This window comes from Dipteris shenzhenensis, chromosome 3 (genome assembly GCF_047967505.1).
Source record: "Dipteris shenzhenensis isolate YYH24624 ecotype China chromosome 3, Dip_SZ_1.0, whole genome shotgun sequence".
NCBI lineage: Eukaryota > Viridiplantae > Streptophyta > Polypodiopsida > Gleicheniales > Dipteridaceae > Dipteris > Dipteris shenzhenensis.
The window spans coordinates 44,598,148-44,617,853 of NC_141598.1; the positions used below are offsets into that span (position 1 = coordinate 44,598,148).

Here is a 19,706-nt window from a genome sequence, read left to right on the forward strand (position 1 = left end):
ATACAAATGAGCCTTCATTTTTTCTTGAAATCTTACAAGAGCTCATATCTATGCTCCAAGAAAGTTCTACTATTCTCCGGGCTACATGTACATTTGCCTATGTAGACAATGTGTTAAAAGGCATGCTATAATTATGTTCTTATCAATAAAAGCTCACGTGTTTCTGATTCACTACAACCGCAACTACGGATGTTTGGCCACACCTTGCGAGTGAAGAATCAACAAAGAAAAATCCAAGAACACTTTGAAGAGTGTAAGGCTTTAGTTAGGAGTATAATATTTACTAATAACTCAAAAGGCCTTAATTCTTTACAAGAGCAGAAAGCCTGAATTCATCACCACTCAAATTTGGCTTTAATTTTGATGCAGCTAATTTAAGCCCCTACACAACTGCCATCTACTAATGCGCAATGACACAAAAGTCATAAACCTAGGCTGATACACGTTAAACAGCTTGAATAATCAAAACTGTAGACATTTGGAAGAAGACTTGAAGGTTGAATTTGCAGAACCAAAACCAGTTCACCGATGAAAAAATAAAAAAAGCTTGATGTTCCTAAATAAACAATCTTGGGGGACCAACATAAACAATACCCTTTCTACCATAGTCCATTGAAAGGAGCCATGAGAATCTCATTTGAAGGTTAACTGAATAATTCAAATTGTTCTAGAGGAGTTTGACCACAACAGGCATGCACTTTACATGGTCCCTCAATCCAACCATGCAGCTGCATTTCGTTCAACAGCCAGAGAGGAGACAAACTCCTTCATATCACCATCTCATATGAACCCATCACACGACAAACCAGGGCAGATTAACCATTTTCTGCTATGTCGCACAGGTGGCCTACAATTCCATAATCTATAGATGTTTTTATGCATGACGTGTTGATTATGGAGACTAATGTGGATACCCAATAGTATTTGCTGGGGATGCATCTGTTAAGGTCAATTCAATGTACCACGTCTACAAGTTTGTTCTGGAGTCCTATCCGCTGCTTGAGGTGAGACTGAATAAAAGAGGCATGAAATATCTACATCGATAGTTCTGCCTACTATCCGCAAAGAGGCAATTATGCCCTCCTAATAACTTTAAAACTGAAATTCAATTAGTATTTACTTGATGGGGAGAGGACAGGGATAAAAAAGAAGGGAAGAGTTACTGAGGAATCCGCCCTCCAATAGCACCGTCATTGAGGTGTTTGTACCACGGCATTATTGGACGAGGTTCCCCCCTCAGAAGCTCCCAGAGATATAAAATTAAATGTCCCCTTCCCCACATATATTGAAACAAGGGCAGTCCTAGTGGCTGAGCTTACATGCCAGAGATGAGAGATTTGGCCCCTGGGGCTGAAATCCCACCCCCATGCAGGAAACTCGTCTTTGATGTGCATTTTGGAAGGATAAATTAGGCAGGCCATCACGTGGGAGATCATGCACCAACAAACCTGAAAAATAAGATGAGCAGGGAGGTTACAGGGATTAGGTTAACTGGTTCAAATAATGTAAATAAACGCTGAGCCTATCTAACAGATAGCTTAATTGAGTACTTGTGCAAAGTGAGGGGCTGATTACTTGGGGGATTACTAAGGAGCTCCTGACACACAGGACTCCTAAATCCAGCAATGGATTCACAGCAAAAACTTATCTTCACAACAAAACAAGCCATTATATAGTGGTTTTCAATCCACAGAATCTGCTATAAACCCACTCTGCCCACAATCACACTAAATGAGTATGCACTTACATTTCTTTGACAAATTCTCACAACTCGTCAAGTTGATGATGCAATCGTGTCTGAACAAGGACCAATGCTCAGGATAGTCAAACTAAATTCCTTGCCAGGGTTGGTTATGCCATTTTGTAGATGATGATTAGTGAAATCCCAGATATTACAAACCCCCAAGCTGCTGGAATTTCTCGCCATTGCTTTGCTCTGGCAAAGGAATGTGCAATGTCCTCAAATCTCTAGCCATAATGGACCATGCTGTGACAGTTGTAGCATTACCTTCCTAGCTCCTGGGACTCACAAGCAGACAACTTCCACAGAATTTACTCTTAAGAGTCTGCCGCACTAAGCAATCAATTGACAGTATATTCTGTAGGAGTGCCATGGCATAAGCTTTGAGAGCTTCTTATATTAGATAGCTGACATCAAGGACGTGCTCTCTTGTTACTGCTGCATGAAGGGCACTTGTATTGCTTTATTTGCTCCGCCCTTGCTGGAGTGATCTTCACACACTTACCATGGAACCACTTCTCACAGAGATCACAAGCTATCCAGAACTTATCCCCTGTGTAAGGTGCTCCACAAGCGCCACAAAAGGTATCACCCTGCTCTTCATCATCTTCTTCAAGACTATCCTCTTCTTTGGCCATTTGCTTTGGAAGTTTGTCCTGCAATACATCAACAAGCAAGCGCCAAAAAGTGAGAGAGGGGAGGGGGGAGTTGAGTAAGTATGCCGCCAGTAATTAAAGTTGACCTCTCCCACATTCAGCAAAACAAGATTTCATAAAGAACATGCAGGGTAAAAACAGCCTCAAGCATAAACTCCACATGCCGGTAACTGAGGGGCCGGTAACTGAAGGGCCACCCTGAATCTGCTTGACTAGAATCCACTAACTTAACCCATCTCAACAACTCCAGCTGCAACTCACCACCCCAGCCATAAGGAAGGCTGTGGGGCGGGGGAGGGGGCATGCGTGTGTGGCTTCAAACTCATGAATGCATGGCCAGTCACGGCCCTATGCCCTACCCTGGAAGAAACTCCAGAGTACTCCAATTGAGCAAATACACAATTGTGTGTATTTGCTCTACTTGATTGAGAAGATACATGGGCTACCTGCATAGCCAAGGTGTTCCGCCAAGGTATGTATGCCCTGGTAAGTTCAAGGCTTCTTGAACTTATCATAAACTCACCCTCTGTTGGTCCCAAGTGTCAGCCTTGATGCAAAACCGATTCGCAAAGCTGCAAATTCCTTCAACTTTTCCCGAGTCTTCGACTCTCTCCGTGAAAAACCATGTGGATCTTGGTGGAAGCCTCAAGTCCAACAACCTTCAACAAGCTGTCTAACGCTATGCAGAAAATACATAACCCTAAAATGACCCTAAAATGGCAGGGCCGCCCAAAGAATCTGAAGTAGCATTTGAATAAATTGGAAGCACGTATTATCTAGGGATGATGAAGGAATACACTTTAATACAACTCCACGCTTTGTAGACATCCAACATAATGTATGTCTTGTTGAAACAGGGCAGCGCCTGCCTAGGAGCCTCTTTAGGGGGACATTAGGACTGCCCAAAGTTTTTGTTGTAGGTGTTATTGTGCTATCTGCAAGTTTTTCTACCCAGTAGTCGTGCAGACCTTTCCTTGGGGTGGGTGCATGATGGCCTAGGGTCATCAGTGACCATGCCTAAGTATACCTTTGTAAGACTAGAATATATCCTAATCATACAACTTTAGAAAAATATTAAATAATTGAGAATTTTTAGCTGTTGGGGCTTCAGCACCCACGTAAGATAATTCTATATAGTTGAACAGCTGATCACCACTCGGATGAAAATTCAACGAATTGGCATGTTCGCTAAGGTGATAGAAAAATATACCTTTGTAAGACTAGATATCCAATCGTACAAATTTTTAAAAACATCAAATAATTGAGAATTTTTTGCTTCTGCACCCGCATAAGATCATCCCACTATAATGGGATCAAGGTATTAAAGTGGAGGTGGCTAATGGCAGCAAGCAATGTTCCATAGCCACCAAGAACAAACTATCTCGAGATTAAACATTTGTTGGTGATCTATTTGTACTTGATATGGCTCTATTGATGTAGTTTTGGGCTGTGAGTGAATAAAGTCATTGGGTGAGGTCTCTTTGGATCTGAACAAGATGCTAATGAAGTTTTGTCATGAAGTCATTGGCTGGCTTCAATTTCCCTAGGCTAGCTCTCATTTCTGCAAGAAAATTGGCTCCAAGGAGCTTAAAAGTGTTTGTGGTATATATGCTCCACATTTAGTAAAACAGAAGATAGCAATGGGATAGTGACATGCGGGGGTTACTTCAGCAATTTTTAGATGTATTTGTTGATCTACCTCCACAACTTCAATTAAGCGAGATATTGACCAGTCTATTGTCCTTCATTCTTACCAAGTGATAACTTGATCTGAGGTTAATTGTGGTGAAGAATTTAGCCCCCATCAGTTCATCCAATAGGTCATCAATCCTGGAAATAGGGAAGCGGTTCTTGACAGTGACTATATTTAAATCCGTGTAGTCAACACACATTCTATAGGAGCCATCGTTCTTTACCAAAAGAACAGGAGCAACAAAAGGATAAAGTTTGCATCCATCAACTCCTTAATTTGTCTTGCCACTTCTTCTCTCTCTGCCCTTTAGAGCGTAGAAGGAAAATGATACATACCTTTGTAAGACTAGAATATGTCCAATCATACAAATTTAGATTTTTGGTTGTTCTAAAGACCAAAAATCTACACAGAAAATAAAAGAGAAAATGAAAGACAAGAAAAAAGAGGTAAACACAAATTTAAAAAAAAACAAAGGAAGACATACTTAGCAAGCAAAGCAACACTTATGTCGTCATCAGTGCGCCCAAACATAAGCAAGTTTCTCAAAAGGATTTGATCTCAAAACACCAAAGTTTTTGCAAGTCTTCTAGGTTTGTTTGCAATCCAAGTATCCCTTTTCTTTGTGCTGCTTGGAAGTTTCACAAAACTCCAAAAAATGCAAGATTTCTTGCAGCTGCTTGTGTGACTACTTTGACGGATGTCTCTAAATGGCTAAGCTACTACTTCAAAGCCGTGTTGCCTAGTGTCCGTGAACTTTGGTGGGACTTATTAAAGGAGGCAAATGTCCCCTCGCACTCCAGCTCGATTTTAAATGACTCTGTAGGAGTGATCCCAATTGTAAAAAATGTTAATTCCACTCGAAGCATTCAAGAAAAAGAGTCTCATATTCTCCTTCAAACCTATGATTTTGCTACGCTTTAACCAAAGATCAAGCTGGGACACTTGAAGTTTAGAATAAAAAAGCTAGTAGCTGAGTTTTCAAGCTGAGATTTGACAAAGATAGATGCAAAGTGCTAAAAGTTAAGAAAACAGCTTTATGCGTTGACTTTTTGTGCCTAAATAATAAAGATCATGACATTGGTTCTAAAAAGAAAAGATACACAAAGGTAGTAAGTATTAAAGATACACAAAGGTAGTAAGTATTGAAGATGTTTGCTCTTGGATAGAATTTCTTTTAGATAATCTTTACATCACAATAGGTGATTCTTTATTTCAACAAATTATAGGAATCCCATGGGCACTAATTTTATGTTTTAAGAGAGAGAGAGAGATTATTCTTGTTTTTTGGAAGATTTTGTTTCTTAACTTGCTTGTTTATTTTTGCTTAGTCACCTTCTTTCTTTCTTCTTTATTTCTTGTTTTCTTTCTCTTTTGTTTATTTGACGTATTTTAGTAAGCACAGGGTTTGCCCAAGAGACTGGGTTTTCTTCACTCTGCAGGTCTTTAGAAACCCAATATAATAAGGCAGGGGCGTAAGTTTTGGCAGACGACTTCACTTCTCTCAAAAGACATTCTTTTCTTTTTTTTTTTCTTGGTGCAAAGAAAGGAACCCTTCTATTAATGCTTGAAAGTCTTCATACAAAACAGCAGCCCCGAAGGTGCTGAATATGGTAAAAACCGAAAAAGGCTGAAAGAAAAGAACCAGCCTGTTCCAAAGAAACCTAGCTCATTGCCTAGGGGATCTATGGTACTGGGACTAACAGCCAAGTGGGGGGACTATACAACCAACGAATCCCTCACGGAGTGAAGATGTAGAAAACTCCTGTAGGCCAAGCCCTGCAAAATCGAGCACGTCTCTCGATAGTCGCTCTATAGCCTAGAGTCCCACGCTCCCAAGTGGAGTGTAGAGTGTAGATGATATCATGCCAAATGGCGACCATGGTAGCCGAGGATGGAACCGTATGCTCACCCATCACGAGACTTCAGCAAGCCACCCAAATGTTCCAAGCAATGATACTGGCTACCACCTCCCAAATGCTGTCCTCCGGAGGAGAAGGGGGAGCTAGGCTATCAAGAGAGGCTGCCTCATGGAGCACTATCCTCTTGAATGCTCTGACCTTGTATCCGGTAGGTTGGGGGGATCTCATCGATCTAAAACGCGTGTCCTCCCTCAGTCAACCAGGCCACCATTCCCCAAGTGTAGTCCCTCCGAAGACTCTGCATACGAGTCATGATCCCGAGGGCTCCATCCAAATCCTCGCTGCTCTACAACAGCTCCAAAGGCAGTGCGGAATCGTCTCCAGGAAACCAACTGAGCAACAATGGCACTACCCCTCCACTCGCATCTGCTCCAACCACGGTCCGACGGGCAAGCCTCTGTGGGCGGCCAGCCAAAAGAAGTAGGATATCATCCTTGGCCGCAAACTGGACCATAACCGCATCCAAAACCTGGAGCGGACATCCCAGGGCACTCTCTGGATCACCCAATGCCGCTCCCTCGAGGGTATCCACCTCGAAGAGTCCATTTGAAAACTCCTATCAATCCGTGTGGTGTAGGAAAAAAAGGGCACCTTGTTCATTTGCTCGGCAAGGCCGCTCCTGGAGGGCCAGAACCACTCTCCCGAATCCCACTGGACCTCCCTCAAGGGTCTACCCTCCCGCAACCAAAGGTGCCATCTGGAGGCATCCTGCTCTGAGATACTAGGACCGTCAATGTGCCACTCCTTCCCCAAGCATCCCACCACTCTGATCATCTTCCAGTGAATCCCATCAAGACTCCCATCCATCTCAAGGTCTCTCTCAGTGAGCGGATGAAGTAGGCCTCCAGGTCCTACATGGAAGAAGCCGGGGTGAGTGCTGCCCCGCTGCATCATCATCCTCAAGGGGACTCCAGTCCGAGAAAATTGCCACAACCAAATGCTGTCCCTCCAAACGTGAAGTCCCTCCCACCAAGACTCAAGGATGGCTAGGTCAATCTCTCTCATCCGCTGCCCTGCCCTCGCAGATGCGCTACAGCGCCAAGCCTCGCCTCTGCCTCCATGGGTAATCTGTTCCATCTGCCAAAAGACTCGGCCGGACCACTGTCCCACTGTGCCCAACCAATGTGAGTCCGCTATCCAAGCATACTCTCAAAAGACACTCTAAGTAAAACTTTTTGCAAATAAAAACAAAGTTATTGGAACTGCTTTTAGGACTGAAAGGGGTCTCTCTCAATTCAAGTTAATGGCCTTTGGCCTTATAAATGCTCTTGCAACCTTCCAAGCTTTTATGAACAAGATCCTGCAGCCTTTTCTCTACAAATTTATTTTGGTATTTTTCAATATATTAATCTACAGACAATCGAAAGAAAAGTATTTACTGCATGTAAGGCAGGTTTTGGAGGTGCTAAGGGCACATCAATTATTTGCCAAGGCCAGCAAGTGTATCTTCATGGCTGATAAAGTTGAATATCTGGGCCATTTGATAAGCAGCCATGAAATATGAGCAGATCCCAAGAAGATGGTGTGCAAGACACCCCCACTAATACTACACAGTCGAGGGGGATTCCTTGAGCTAGCTTCCTTCTACAAGAGGCTCATAGAACAATTTGCAGAAATTGTTGCACCCCTTATTGACCAATTAAAGAAAGACGCCTTCTTCTGGACAGCCCTTGCAGAGGAAAGTTTCCAAGAACTCAAGTCCTAAATCAGCACCCATCCTTGTACACCCAAACTTTTCCCAGCCTTTTACTATTGACGCTGATGCTAGTGGACGTGGCATTGGGGCTGTTCTTAGGCAGAGTCATGGAGTTACAGTATATGAAAGTCATAATTTGGATGATAAGGAGTCAAAATATCACATTTATGACTGAGAGATGCTTGCTACTTGCTATCATGCAAGCAATTAATCTTTATTTGGATGATAAGGAGTCAAACTATCACCTTTCTGACCGAGAGATGCTTGCTATCCTGCATGCAATTAGGAAGTGGCATCATTACATTTATGGCAGCCATTTTAAGGTCAAAACTGACCATAGGACTCTCAGATACTTCTAATGTCAGAATCATCTATCTCCTAAGTAGAGAAGGTGACTTTGATATCGAGTATAAAGTGGGCAAAGAGAATCTAGTGGCAGCCTCGCTTCCTAGGATGTGGGCCTGTATTTTATCATCAATCTCAGAGATTTACAAGAATTGGGTTCACTGGATTCACAAAAAGTATCTCAAATTCCAAAGCTACTATTGAATTCCAGGCCTTGCAAAACCTTGACTGTCATAACTATCCAAATTTTACTTTGCACAGTGGTTTATCGTGGTACAATGGCAAAGTATTTCTTGTTGAGAACTCAACCTATAAGCTGCTAGTTCTGCAGGAGTTGCACTCATCTCCTATGGAGGGCCACATAGAGCTGTCCAAGACTTACGAAAAATTCAAGCAAAGCTTGTATTAGAAGGGACTTCGTAGGGATGTCTATACATATGTGTGAAGCTGTAAGCCATGTCAACAAAACAGGGAGGTGAACCTAAGTCCTGCGGCCTTCTTCAACCATTGCCCATCCCCAAAGGATACTGGACACACATTTCCATGGATTTTATTTCAGGTCTGCCTGTGACTTCTAGAGGTTGGAACAACATATTTGTGGTGGTTGTCAGGCTCATTAAGGCTGTCCATTTCACTGCCACAAAGATGCAATTTTCAGCCTCGATGGTTGCTCAACAATTCATGGAAATGAAAGGCTTACCCTAAAAAGTGTGAGTGGCCGTGATACCAAGTGTAACCAAGACTTTTTTTTCAAATAAAAGAAAGACATAGTTAGCAAGCAAAGCAACGCTTATGCCGTCATCAGTGCCCAAGCATAAGCAGCTATACTCGGTTTCTAAAGACCCGCAGTCTCTTGGGCAAACCCAGTGCTTACTAAAATACGTCACAGAAACAAAAAAGAGAGAAAACAAAAAATAAAGAAGCAAGGAAGAATGTAACTGAACAAAATTAAACAAGCAAATCAAGAAACAAAAACTTCCAAAAAACAGGAATAAACTCTCTCTCTCTCTCTCTCTCTCTCTCTCTCTCTCTCTCTCTCTCTCTCTTATATTTAAAACATAAAGGGACCCCTTACACTTATGTACCGCTTCCTACAAAGATGCAAAATTACATTCCTACAAAGATTCAAACAATTTGCATGTTTGCTAAGGTGATAGAAAAATAAACCTTTGTAAGACTAGAATATATCCAATCGTACAAATTCAGAATTTTGTTGCACTAAGTTGAGAAATTTTGGTTGTTGGGACTTTTGCACCCGCGTAAGGTAATGTACTGCTCAACAAATATTTGGGGCCTATGGAGCAAGTTTGAGAGAAGTACCTCATTTTGATGAGGCGGGACACATTGAGTATATTCCAAAGAAAATCATTGGATTTAGAGTTCATGTGCTAAGAAATAAGTCATATGTGGAATACTACATCAAATGGAGAAAGAAAGAAAGAAAGAAATTTTATTAGAGTCTTCGGAAGACCGATGGGTCTATGAGACTGGAAGAAAACCTAATACAAATCACAGTAAGGGTGGAGCTACTGAAACGAGCATCATCACCCGTGCTGAATCCTAAGTCTGATCACACATAATCATATACATCTCAGTGTAACAATGAAAAGAAAAAGACCGGGGCGGAGCAGAATCCTCCGTATGTCATGTCGCCCTGGCTGGTGCATAGCTGGTGATGGGACGCTGGTGCCCGTCAAGGGGTGCCGTGTGTCTCGGTCTCCTAGACGAGGCTCAACGCAAGACCAGAGCCACCGTGACTCCCGTGGGACGTATCCCGGGTCTAAACAATGACAGGACGTCCCCAAGAGTGATCTGTGTGTCCCCTCGATGTCTCATGTGTCGTGCTGCGATCGTCAGGTCGGGATCTCTATCACGTCTGTGGCTAGAGACTGGACGATCAATGTCACTCGATGGGAAGAACTCTGTGATCCTGCTCTAAGAGGTGTCTGATGATGTGGCCAAGCCCGATCGCTTGAGTAAGTACTCTCTGTGTCGGACCCCCTCGTGAATGAAGGCCACGAGGCATCTCTGATCTGGGTAGGCGCGGAATCTGGAAAGAATCCTGGAGCCATCTCTGAAGAGGCAGTGGTAGCGACCTCAGATCTTGTAGTACACTAGGCACCTGAAAATAAAATGCTCCTCCACCTCAACCTCCTGCCAGTCGCACAATATGCACAAGAGATGCTCTATAGGAATCCCCTCTGCTCTGCCACTCTCTATGCGGAGGCGGTGTGATGATACCCGAAACTATCCGATGGAGATCCGTAGTGAGTGAGGCATATGAAGCTCAGTGTACCCCGGTGGTGTGATGAATCCCTCCTCTGAAATACGAAGACAGTAATCTCTATAGAAACTCACCTTCACTGGAAGCTCCCTCGACTCCAACCAGGTCCAACAGCGGGCAAAAAGGGATTGCAGGAGGTCGGAGCTACAAGCCAAAAAAAGGTCGGAGCTGCAAGCGGCGAGAGAGCTGAGCGAGGCTGGAGCTGCAAGCGGCGGGAGACTTGAGCGAGGGGGAGCTGAGCGGGAGAGCTGAGCTGAGCGAGGAACCAGGGCTGAGCTAAGCGGGGGCTGAGCGAGGGGGGCTGAGCGAGCGGGAGAGCTGAGCGCAGGCTGAGCGAGCGGGGGCTGAGCAAGAGAGGAGTTGGTTGGGGCAAAGGAAGAGAGGGAGAGGTAGCAGAGGGGTGGCGGAGGAGTAACAAAGGGGTGGCGAGGTAGCAATGCGGGTGGCAGGGGGGGGGGGTAGCAGAGTGTGGCAAGGGAGCAGCGAGGGTGGCGGAGGGGTAGCAGAGGCATGGCGGAGGAGTAGCAAAGGGGTCGTGAGGGAGCAGCGAGGGTGGCAGAGGGGTAGGGAGGGGGCTGAGCGAGGGTGGCAGAGGGGTAGTGGGGGCTGAGCGGGGGGTTAGCGGAGGGTGGCGAATGGCAGAGCGGGGGGGTAGCGGGGAGGTACTAGAGGGTAGCGGGGGCTGAGCAGGGGGGGTAGTGGGGGGGCTGAGCGAGGGTGGCCGAGGGGTAGCAGAGGGGTAGCGGGGGCTGAGCAGGGGGGTAGCAGGGGGGTAGCAGAGGGTGGCGGAGGGCTGAGCAGGGGGGTAGCAGGGGGGTAGCAGAGGGTAGCGGGGGGGGGGGGTAGCCGGAGAGAGGCCTAACAAACGAACCTTCATCCATTGTGGAGCAGTACCCCTACCTAATCAGATAATGCTGAATCTTTAAGGGCTTTGGTACCATGTTGCTGCATGAAGTTGATTCAATTCCACTACTCTTCCAGAGGCTCTTCAAAATTTGAGGACAAATTGGACTGTAACAAAGTGGGGCTCGTTACTTGCTTTTTAATTGGCTTTGTACTTTGTACGTTAGGATGCTATAATGTTGCCAGGTGGCAGCCTTGGGGTGTTATTCCCATAAGCAAGCTGTAAAACACTCTGCCCTAGTTCTTATAAAAGGCATGGCCACCTCATTTGTACTCAGCTTATGATCAATACACTGTTATAATGCCAACTTGAATTCTAACAGTAAGAGCTCCTAGCTCCAGCTGAATTCAAGAAGGAATTAACCTTTATGTCCTTGTGCAGCCCCTCACAAGCTCTGTTGCAAGTCCAGCCTCTCTCTCTCTCTCTCTCTCACCCTTTGCTCCAGCCCTTTGTGGCTTGTATTAGTTCTTTTCCCTTTTGGTGTGTTTTGCACTTTGTCCCATAGGCCCGCGAGGCCTCCCACGGACGTTAATATTTCTTTCTTTATTTCTGTGCAGAGGGCCTCCAGAGGCTCTTAGATATATTACAGTCATTCTGTGAGTCGCATGATTTGAAGGTCATTCTTGGTAAGACCAAGGCCATGATCTTCAACACATCTTGAGCAGCTATGCAGCGGTGACAGCAGTTGACCTGTGACGGATCACCGGTTGAGATTGTTTCTTTATATACCAATCTAGGGATCATTTTTTTGGTCCTATTTTTACGATGAGACCAGTGATGCAAGCCGGTTTAGCCGAGCTGAAAAGACAATGCTTCCACTCACACTTTTAGGGACCCCAGACCAAGGCTCTCCTTCTCGACTCCTTGGTTCGGCCAGCAGGCATGGACAGCAGCCCTTGTTGGGGACTGGATCTCTCAGACGAAGAGTGGGCTCAAGTAGAGCATCTCCAAGTTCTTGTGTTATCGTGGATGATACGTAGTAAGCCTTCAGTTCCCCACCAGCTGAGTTTGGGTCATCTCCGCTGCAGCTTGATGCAGCATTCCAAGTCATCACATATCTATACCGGGTCAAAGGACACGACGACTGCACTTCAAGGCGACGTAGATACCATGGCTAGCACTATCCTCTTCTACGACCCTGTACAACATCGATGCACCATTTCTCCCACGCGGATATCATGGGGTCAACCAGATCGTACATGAGGACCTTCTATAGCTACACACATTCAGGACTGGTTAGCACTAAGTGAGCTCCTAGTGAAGCTTAGTTTCTACAGAGATCCCTATTTAAGCATTTCTGATGAGGGCTTCATTCATCCTCCAGGGTATACTCAAATTCACCTCCCCCATTAATTAAGGATCTCTATTGGGCAATTTTGGGTCCATCGCATCAACTCCGTATTGAGAGTGGGCGAGCTGAGAGTACCTTGAGAGAGGCTGATATGTCCCTTGTGTGATCTACAAGAGATCGAGTCAGAGGAGCATTTCATCTTCAAATTCCCAGTGTGCTACGAGATCCGAGGCCGCTACTATTGTCTCTTCAAAGATAGCTTTGACCAGCTTTCCCGTTCCCTTTCTTATCCATATTCGAGATGCCTAGCCGCCTTCGTCCATGACATAGTTAGGCACTAAGACCGCTTACTCAGATTACAGAGACAGAGACGACAAGACACACAAGCAAGCTCATCTCAGAGCATGATTATACAGTTCTTCCAGCCATACCACACAGACCACCACTCCACGGACAGTCAACGAGGTAGAGATCCAGAGCCAGTGACACAACATACCCAACAGAGTGCAAACGCACAAATTATGCTTACAGGCATCCCTTCTATGTTTAGGACTAGGACATGGCCAACAACAGTTACCATGGCCCTTGTCAGAAGCAGAGCTACCGCCAAGAGGCCACACCGGACCGCATCCATAGATAGTCGCCAAAGTTCTATCTTTGACCTTATACCACCACAACCTCACCAACCACTAGGTCCACCATGACCTCCCTTCTAGGGGCCCTCCAATATCTGTTGTACCAAACCAGACATGGCAGGATTTAAAGTGATATGAGGAGGAGTAGTGTTTTAATGTCATGACTATGTAGTACAAATGGTTTTGTGACTGTAGCATTTAGCATTTCATATGGGAATGATGCTCATTTAAGTAGCTCATAGTGAACAAAACGTTGAGATTGTTCTCACCAATGTGAAGATCCAATGCAATTTATATCTAGAGGAATCCAGGAACATGCCCAAACTAGTTTCAATCTCATGATAATCACTCATAACCTTGAAAACCATAAACTCCATCACGCATAGCAGGCACTAGCTACTACTATGACATCCCCACTCTCGTCATCCGCGCAACAGTGGGTGTAGACCATAGTACAAACATATGCTCTCACATACAAATCCACACACCCACACATATTTGAGCATCCATTTATACAAAGTCTTTATACTGAGTTTCTGTCGACACTCCGGAGGTGAAGGGCAAACTCAGCCATGACAAAGGCTAGCACTAAAGGAGAAGGCTAATCAAAAAGTAGTCCAAAATCTCTTCATTCAAGCTACAAATACTTGTGAAGACTAAACAATTTCATTTTAGTCCCTCCCAGACGAGCATCTAAATCTAACTGTTAGGGCAACGCACCACTTAAGATTGAAAGAATTATCACAATAGCAGCAACGCAACATGGACAAAAACTTCACAAGGTGAAATTTCAATATAATGTAAAATTCGGAAAGACAAGATAAAAGTCTCTGCTTAGGTCTTTATTTAGCACAAATGCCAAATCCTACAAAAACCTCTTTGGTAATGGTGACTCATCCATGTACATTGTAAAACCATGGTGTTCCTTGACAAGTTTGGCACATATGACACCCTTTGAACAGAAAAGTTGGTTTGCATGTGACCGTGCATGAAGCAAACTCTTAGCATGCACCTCTATAAAATGCATGCAGTGAGCACACTACAATAGAATGCACTTGATGTCACCAATGTAAATATCCTAAGTCAAAGTACAGTTGACCATTTATTTGATCATAATTAAAGAGTTTTATATGTGTTAATTACGGTCAAAGAGTTATTTTAATGGTCAAAGGATTGACTACGGTCAAAGATACTTGACTCTAGTCAAGTAAACCTGACTATGGTCAGAGAGTGTTGACTTCGGTCAACAAGACTTGGCATGCGCCAAGAGGGGATAACCCCGGTTAACCAAGATGTGCCAACCTCGGTTGGAGAGACTTGGCTATAATTAAGGCGCCTTGACCTTGGGTCGAAGCTCTTTAATTATAATCAAGAGTGTTGACTCCGGTCAACCAGAGAAAAAATATATATTTATATTTATATATATATATATATATTTGTTTAGATGTGCACATGTGTTCAGTGGGGACGCCCACCGTGACTAGGATTAGTCCACAGTGTGTTATTTGCATGCAAAGCGCTAACAATTAATGGGTACCATGGTGGTGCGCTTTAATTAATTGTTGCAGGTACTAGGAAGGATTATTTTTCCTAAGCGAAATGGGAGCCTCACAAGCACCTAGGAAGCGGTTCGTGTGACCGAGAGCTTTGAAGACTCCAGAATGGCCCTAAGTGGCTTGTAATAAGAGTTAGTCTAGATTGTAGACAAGTGGCATGTTGCCAATTTGAATGGGGTTTGAAGCCCTTGTAAAGAAGGATTTCTTTTCACGTATGGAAGAGAGAGAGACTTACGAGACAGCTTCCTGCTGAACTTTTGTAACAGTTTTTTTTCTGAAAGTAATAAAGACCTTCGGGGGGGTCCAGCCCGACAATTTGTCCTGGGCCCTAATGTATGATCAGAGAGAGAGAGTGAGGGAGAGCTGTGGACAAGGGAGAGCTGTGGACAGTTTGAATTCCGTCGTTGACGTGAAGCCATAGTTGTTTTATTCCTCTCCAACTCGGTTTTATTGGTATCAGAGCGTAGGCTCATAGCCTCTCAAGGCTGTGACGATTCTAGCAAAGGAGCTTAAGAGGAGCTAGCTGGTAGGCCTGCGGACGATCGACGAAATGCTTTTATTCAAAGCACTAACGAAAAAAAAAGCAGCCGGACAGATGGGCGTCACCGCGTGAAGGTTTCGCATCGTCAATCGATGCTCAAGGCTATGCTTTATAGACGCCTGTGTTGAATTGCAGTTTCGCAATCTGTTCCGTTGAGCAGCCCTCGTCGAAGTTCAGAGCCATAGCCATAATTACGCGAGTCGCCAATGCTGTACGCCTACCATCGCCATCGCCCGTCAAGGAGACCCTGTTTCCTGAAGCTGCAGAAAGATGACGTGGCAGATCTGACACGTGGCGCTGACATGATGCTGACGTGGCAGCCAGCAGGTACACAGTGCACCAGATGACGTGGCAGTGACACGTGGCGCTGACATGGCGCAGTACAGGTGGCAGACAGCTCAGATGCTGACATGGCACTGACACGTGGCAGCCAGCCTGGCAGACCAGTGGTTAAGTTAATCCTGGTAAAGTTAAACCCTGGTTGGTTGACCCGTGGTTAGTGAAATCCTGGCTAAGTTAACCGCAGTCAGTTAACTCTGGTTAGCTGAACCAGTATCTAGCTAGTTCAACTTTGGTCCAGTTAATCTGGCCTAACCAGATCAGTTTGGTTGGTGTAACCAGAACCAGTTAGTCTGGTTAGACTAACTAGCAGTTACTCCATCTGGTTACTGTTCTTTCAAAAAAAAAAAAAAAAGGACAGTTGCAGAGACAGTTTTGGCTATCAATTTTCTCCTGCCTGTCAGACTTTTACTGTCAGAAAAGTAGCAGAAAACCAGAGAAAAGCAGAGAAAACAGAGATTTGCAGAAAAAGGAGTATGCATGCCTTTGAGCAGTAAAAAGAGGGAAAAACAGATGCCTTTTGAAGCCATCTGCAGCAGCCAGAAAAGGGCAACATAGTTGATGATGCTTTGGCAGTTGTGTGGGTACATGCCTTGAACTGACAGCCCGTACTGGCATAGATTGTGAATGCAAAACACCTCTTGTTGAGGTACCTTTTCTGTTGGAAAAGCAAAGGTAGTGTGCATTAGTTACTTGCACAGTGTGAGAAAAAAAAAAAATCTGCAGATCTCAGAATATGGATCAATCACCTATCCAGTGGGATTCTCAAGATAGGGATGTGCATCCAAGACAGAGGAATGTGCCACAATCTCAACAAGAATTTGAACAAATGGTACGCACTCGTATACAAGAACTGGAAAATCTTAAAAGGGATCCCAGGGCTCAGTATTTGTTTCCAGCAGAGGCTATGCCTAATCCAGTATATGACGTGCCAATGCCAGAGGCACACACTCGTGTACAGTCTGAGAGAGAGAGATCTCATAGATCTCATAGGAGACGGTCCCATAGTAAAAAGAGATCGAGGCGTCATCACCGATCTCCTAGTCCATCACCGTCTACCTCGAGTTCGACTTCTATGTCTTCTTCTTCCTTATCAGATAAACCATCCAGGAAAAGAAGGAAACACGAGAAGTCTGGGAAGAGAAAATCTTCCAAAGCGACCAGGGAATTTAAAGAGGGAGGAAAATCTGTTAAGTTTATGACCTACAATGGACAGTATGGTCATACAGACAAAGCATTGCAGTTTATCAGACAGTTTGATGCTGCATTCGGTACTGAGAAATTTTCAGAATCCTCCAAGTTAAGAATGGTCAGCCTACACTTAACAGCAACGGCTAGTGCATGGTGGAGTGCACTGACCACAGATGGGTCAGCCCCAAGAAAGTGGAAGGGCTTCAAGAAAGCCTTCTACCAGCAGTTCATGCCTAAACAGTTTAGAGACCATGTTCTTCAAGACTGGGACAGCTTGCACATGGATGCAGGAGATACAGTGGATGGGTACAACCAAAAGTTTTGGGATGCTTATTTGCAGGTTGCACCGTTCAAAAAGATCTCCAAAGGTACCCAGATGAGGAAGTACAGAGCAGGTCTCACTCCAAGAATTCAGGCAGTAGTGAATGCTTTGGGGGCAAAGAATATTCAAGATCTTATGCATTCAGCCTCAGTAGCGAGTCTTGTGCCGCTACAAGATCCATCTACAGTGCCATCCTTGCATGCAGGACGTGCTGATAAAAAGAAAACTGATTTTCAAAAATCAGAAAAGAAAGAGTCCCCTAAGGCTGAAAAGAAAGGGTTTCAGCCTCAGAAGCCGAGGGGTACTCAGTTCTCGAAGACCTATAAGGGCAAATCTCTATTTACCCCTGAACAGATAGCGGAATTCCGTAGAGATGGGAAATGCTTCAGGTGCGGTAAAGAGGGGCATGTGGCTGCCCAGTGCCCAGAAAAGCCTTCATCATCGAAGGGAAAAGAGGCAGAGAAGCCACGAGGACCGCAAAAGCCAATGGCGGGGGGTATTCCTGATATACTGGGTCATGCTTTGAACCCAGAAGAACGAGAATTGCTGCTATCATGGGGCAAAGTTAGAGACCAGCAAGCGCTAATTTTATTTGATCCAGGGGCTACTGATAATTTCATATCAGAGGATCTAGCCCTGGGGCTGGGAATAAAGACGGAAGAGCTAGGCAGGGCTTTGGATGCCGATCAAATGTTTTGTGGGAATCCTGTGCCAGTTACTCCCTTGATAGGGAAGCTCCGTCTTCATATTCAGAGTTATGTGGATCAGGAAGACTTCTTCATTTCTCCACTGAAACATTATGATGTAGTTTTGGGGATGCCTTGGTTTCACCGCAAGGCAGTGAAGTTGACTCTTCCTGAAAGAGTGCTGGAATTTGTACATAGGGGGAAAAATCAGCGTGTAATTGCCAGGAATAAAGGGGACACTATCCCCATTGTATCTGATGTTTCATGCGGTAAAGCAATAAAGTCTGCAATTTCTGCGTACATGGTTTTTGTAAAAGAAAAAGAGAATGATACGCATGCTGAAATGAATGATGCAGACAAAGATAAGTTTCAGTTTTTGGTAAACTTTAAAGATTGCTTTTCTGATGTTTTACCAGGGGAGTTACCCCCAGAGAGACCAGAAGATCATCAGATAGAATTAATGCCTGGTAGTGAGCCACCAAACAGACCCCCTTATAGAGTCAGTGCGACTCAGAGAGAGGAGATTATGGCTCAGGTACAGGACTTGCTGTCCAAAGGCTTGATTCAGCCCAGCTCGTCTCCTTTTTGTTCCCCTGTACTGTTAGTACAGAAGAAAGATGGTTCATTCCGTATGTGCGTCGATTATCGCGCACTGAACAAAATGACCATCAAGAATAGATTCCCTATTCCGCGTATTGATGATGTCTTGGATCAGCTAAATGGAGCTTCAGTTTTCAGCAGGATAGACTTGAAGAGTGGCTACCACCAAGTGAGGATACAGCCTCAGGATGTGCACAAGACAGCATTCCGCACTACATTCGGGTTGTATGAATACTTAGTGATGCCTTTTGGGTTGACAAATGCTCCAGCCACATTCAATAGAATGATGGATCGTATCTTCCGGAAGTACAGGCATTTTACGGGTACTTTCTTTGATGATATCTTAGTTTTTTCTAAGACAGAGGAAGACCACAGAGAACATCTTGCTATAGTGTTTCAAGAGCTGAGAAATCATCAGCTCTATGCTAACAGCAAGAAAAGTGAATTCTTCCTGGAAGAAATCCACTATCTGGGGCATATAATATCCAAGAATGGGATACAAATGGATCCAGCGAAGATCCGTGCCATTCAGGAATGGCCAGAGCTGAAAACTGTGCATGAAGTTCGAAGCTTTTTAGGCTTGTGTTCTTACTACAGAAGATTTATCAGACACTTTGCTGATATCGCAGCTCCATTACATGACCTCACTAAGAAAAATGCAGCTTTCACATGGGGATTATCACAGAAGAAAGCATTTAATACACTCAAGGAAAAGTTGACTACAGAGCCTATTCTGGTAGTTCCGGATCTGTATCAGTCTTTTGATGTGGATTGCGATGCTTGTGGAGAATGTGTTGGGGCTGCATTGCATCAGAATGGTCATGTAGTAGCCTATGAAAGCAGACGACTTCGGGATGCGGAAAGATATTTAGGAATCTATGAGAAAGAGTTATTGGCTGTAATTCATGCCATCCATACATGGAAACATTATCTTTTGGGTGCAGATTTTACTGTCAAAACAGATCACCAAAGTCTGAAATACTTTTTGACTCAGACCAAGCTTTCAGAGAAGCATATGAAATGGGCAAACATGCTGTCAATGTATCATTTTCAGATTGTCCATACTCCAGGAATTCGGAACAGAGTGGCAGATGCCTTGTCCCGAAGACCCCAGGTCAATAATGTAACTATTGCTTATCATCAGGACCTGGAAGGCATGAGGGAACAATATGCTCATGATTCTGATTTTGGTGAAATTTTACAGCAGATGCAAGAAGGACAATCTACCAGTCACTATTCCCTGAAAGATGGGTATTTAATGAAAGATGATTGCCTCTGCATCACCCAGGAGATGAGGAAAAAGATTT

General features: G+C 44.4%; 1 protein-coding gene across 2 annotated transcripts in view; it reads right to left on the reverse strand.

Annotated features, from left to right (window-relative positions):
* Window positions 1-579: 579 nt before the first annotated feature.
* The window catches only part of LOC147903865 (PHD finger protein ALFIN-LIKE 1-like), a 60,565-nt gene continuing 41,438 nt past the window's right edge, over window positions 580-19,706 (reverse strand). Inside the window, exons 5-6 of one of the 2 annotated variants that reach the window (XR_015543957.1) lie at window positions 1,748-2,397; window positions 580-1,448 (exon numbers count right to left, since the gene is read on the reverse strand). Coding sequence is in view for 1 of the 2 variants with exons in the window: in XM_087401755.1 (XP_087257881.1) it covers window positions 2,155-2,397 (243 nt within the window). In the remaining variant the exon portion in view is untranslated. Of the gene's footprint in view, window positions 1,449-1,484; window positions 2,398-19,706 lie in introns of those variants that run through there. The other variant, XM_087401755.1, reaches the window with a different exon arrangement.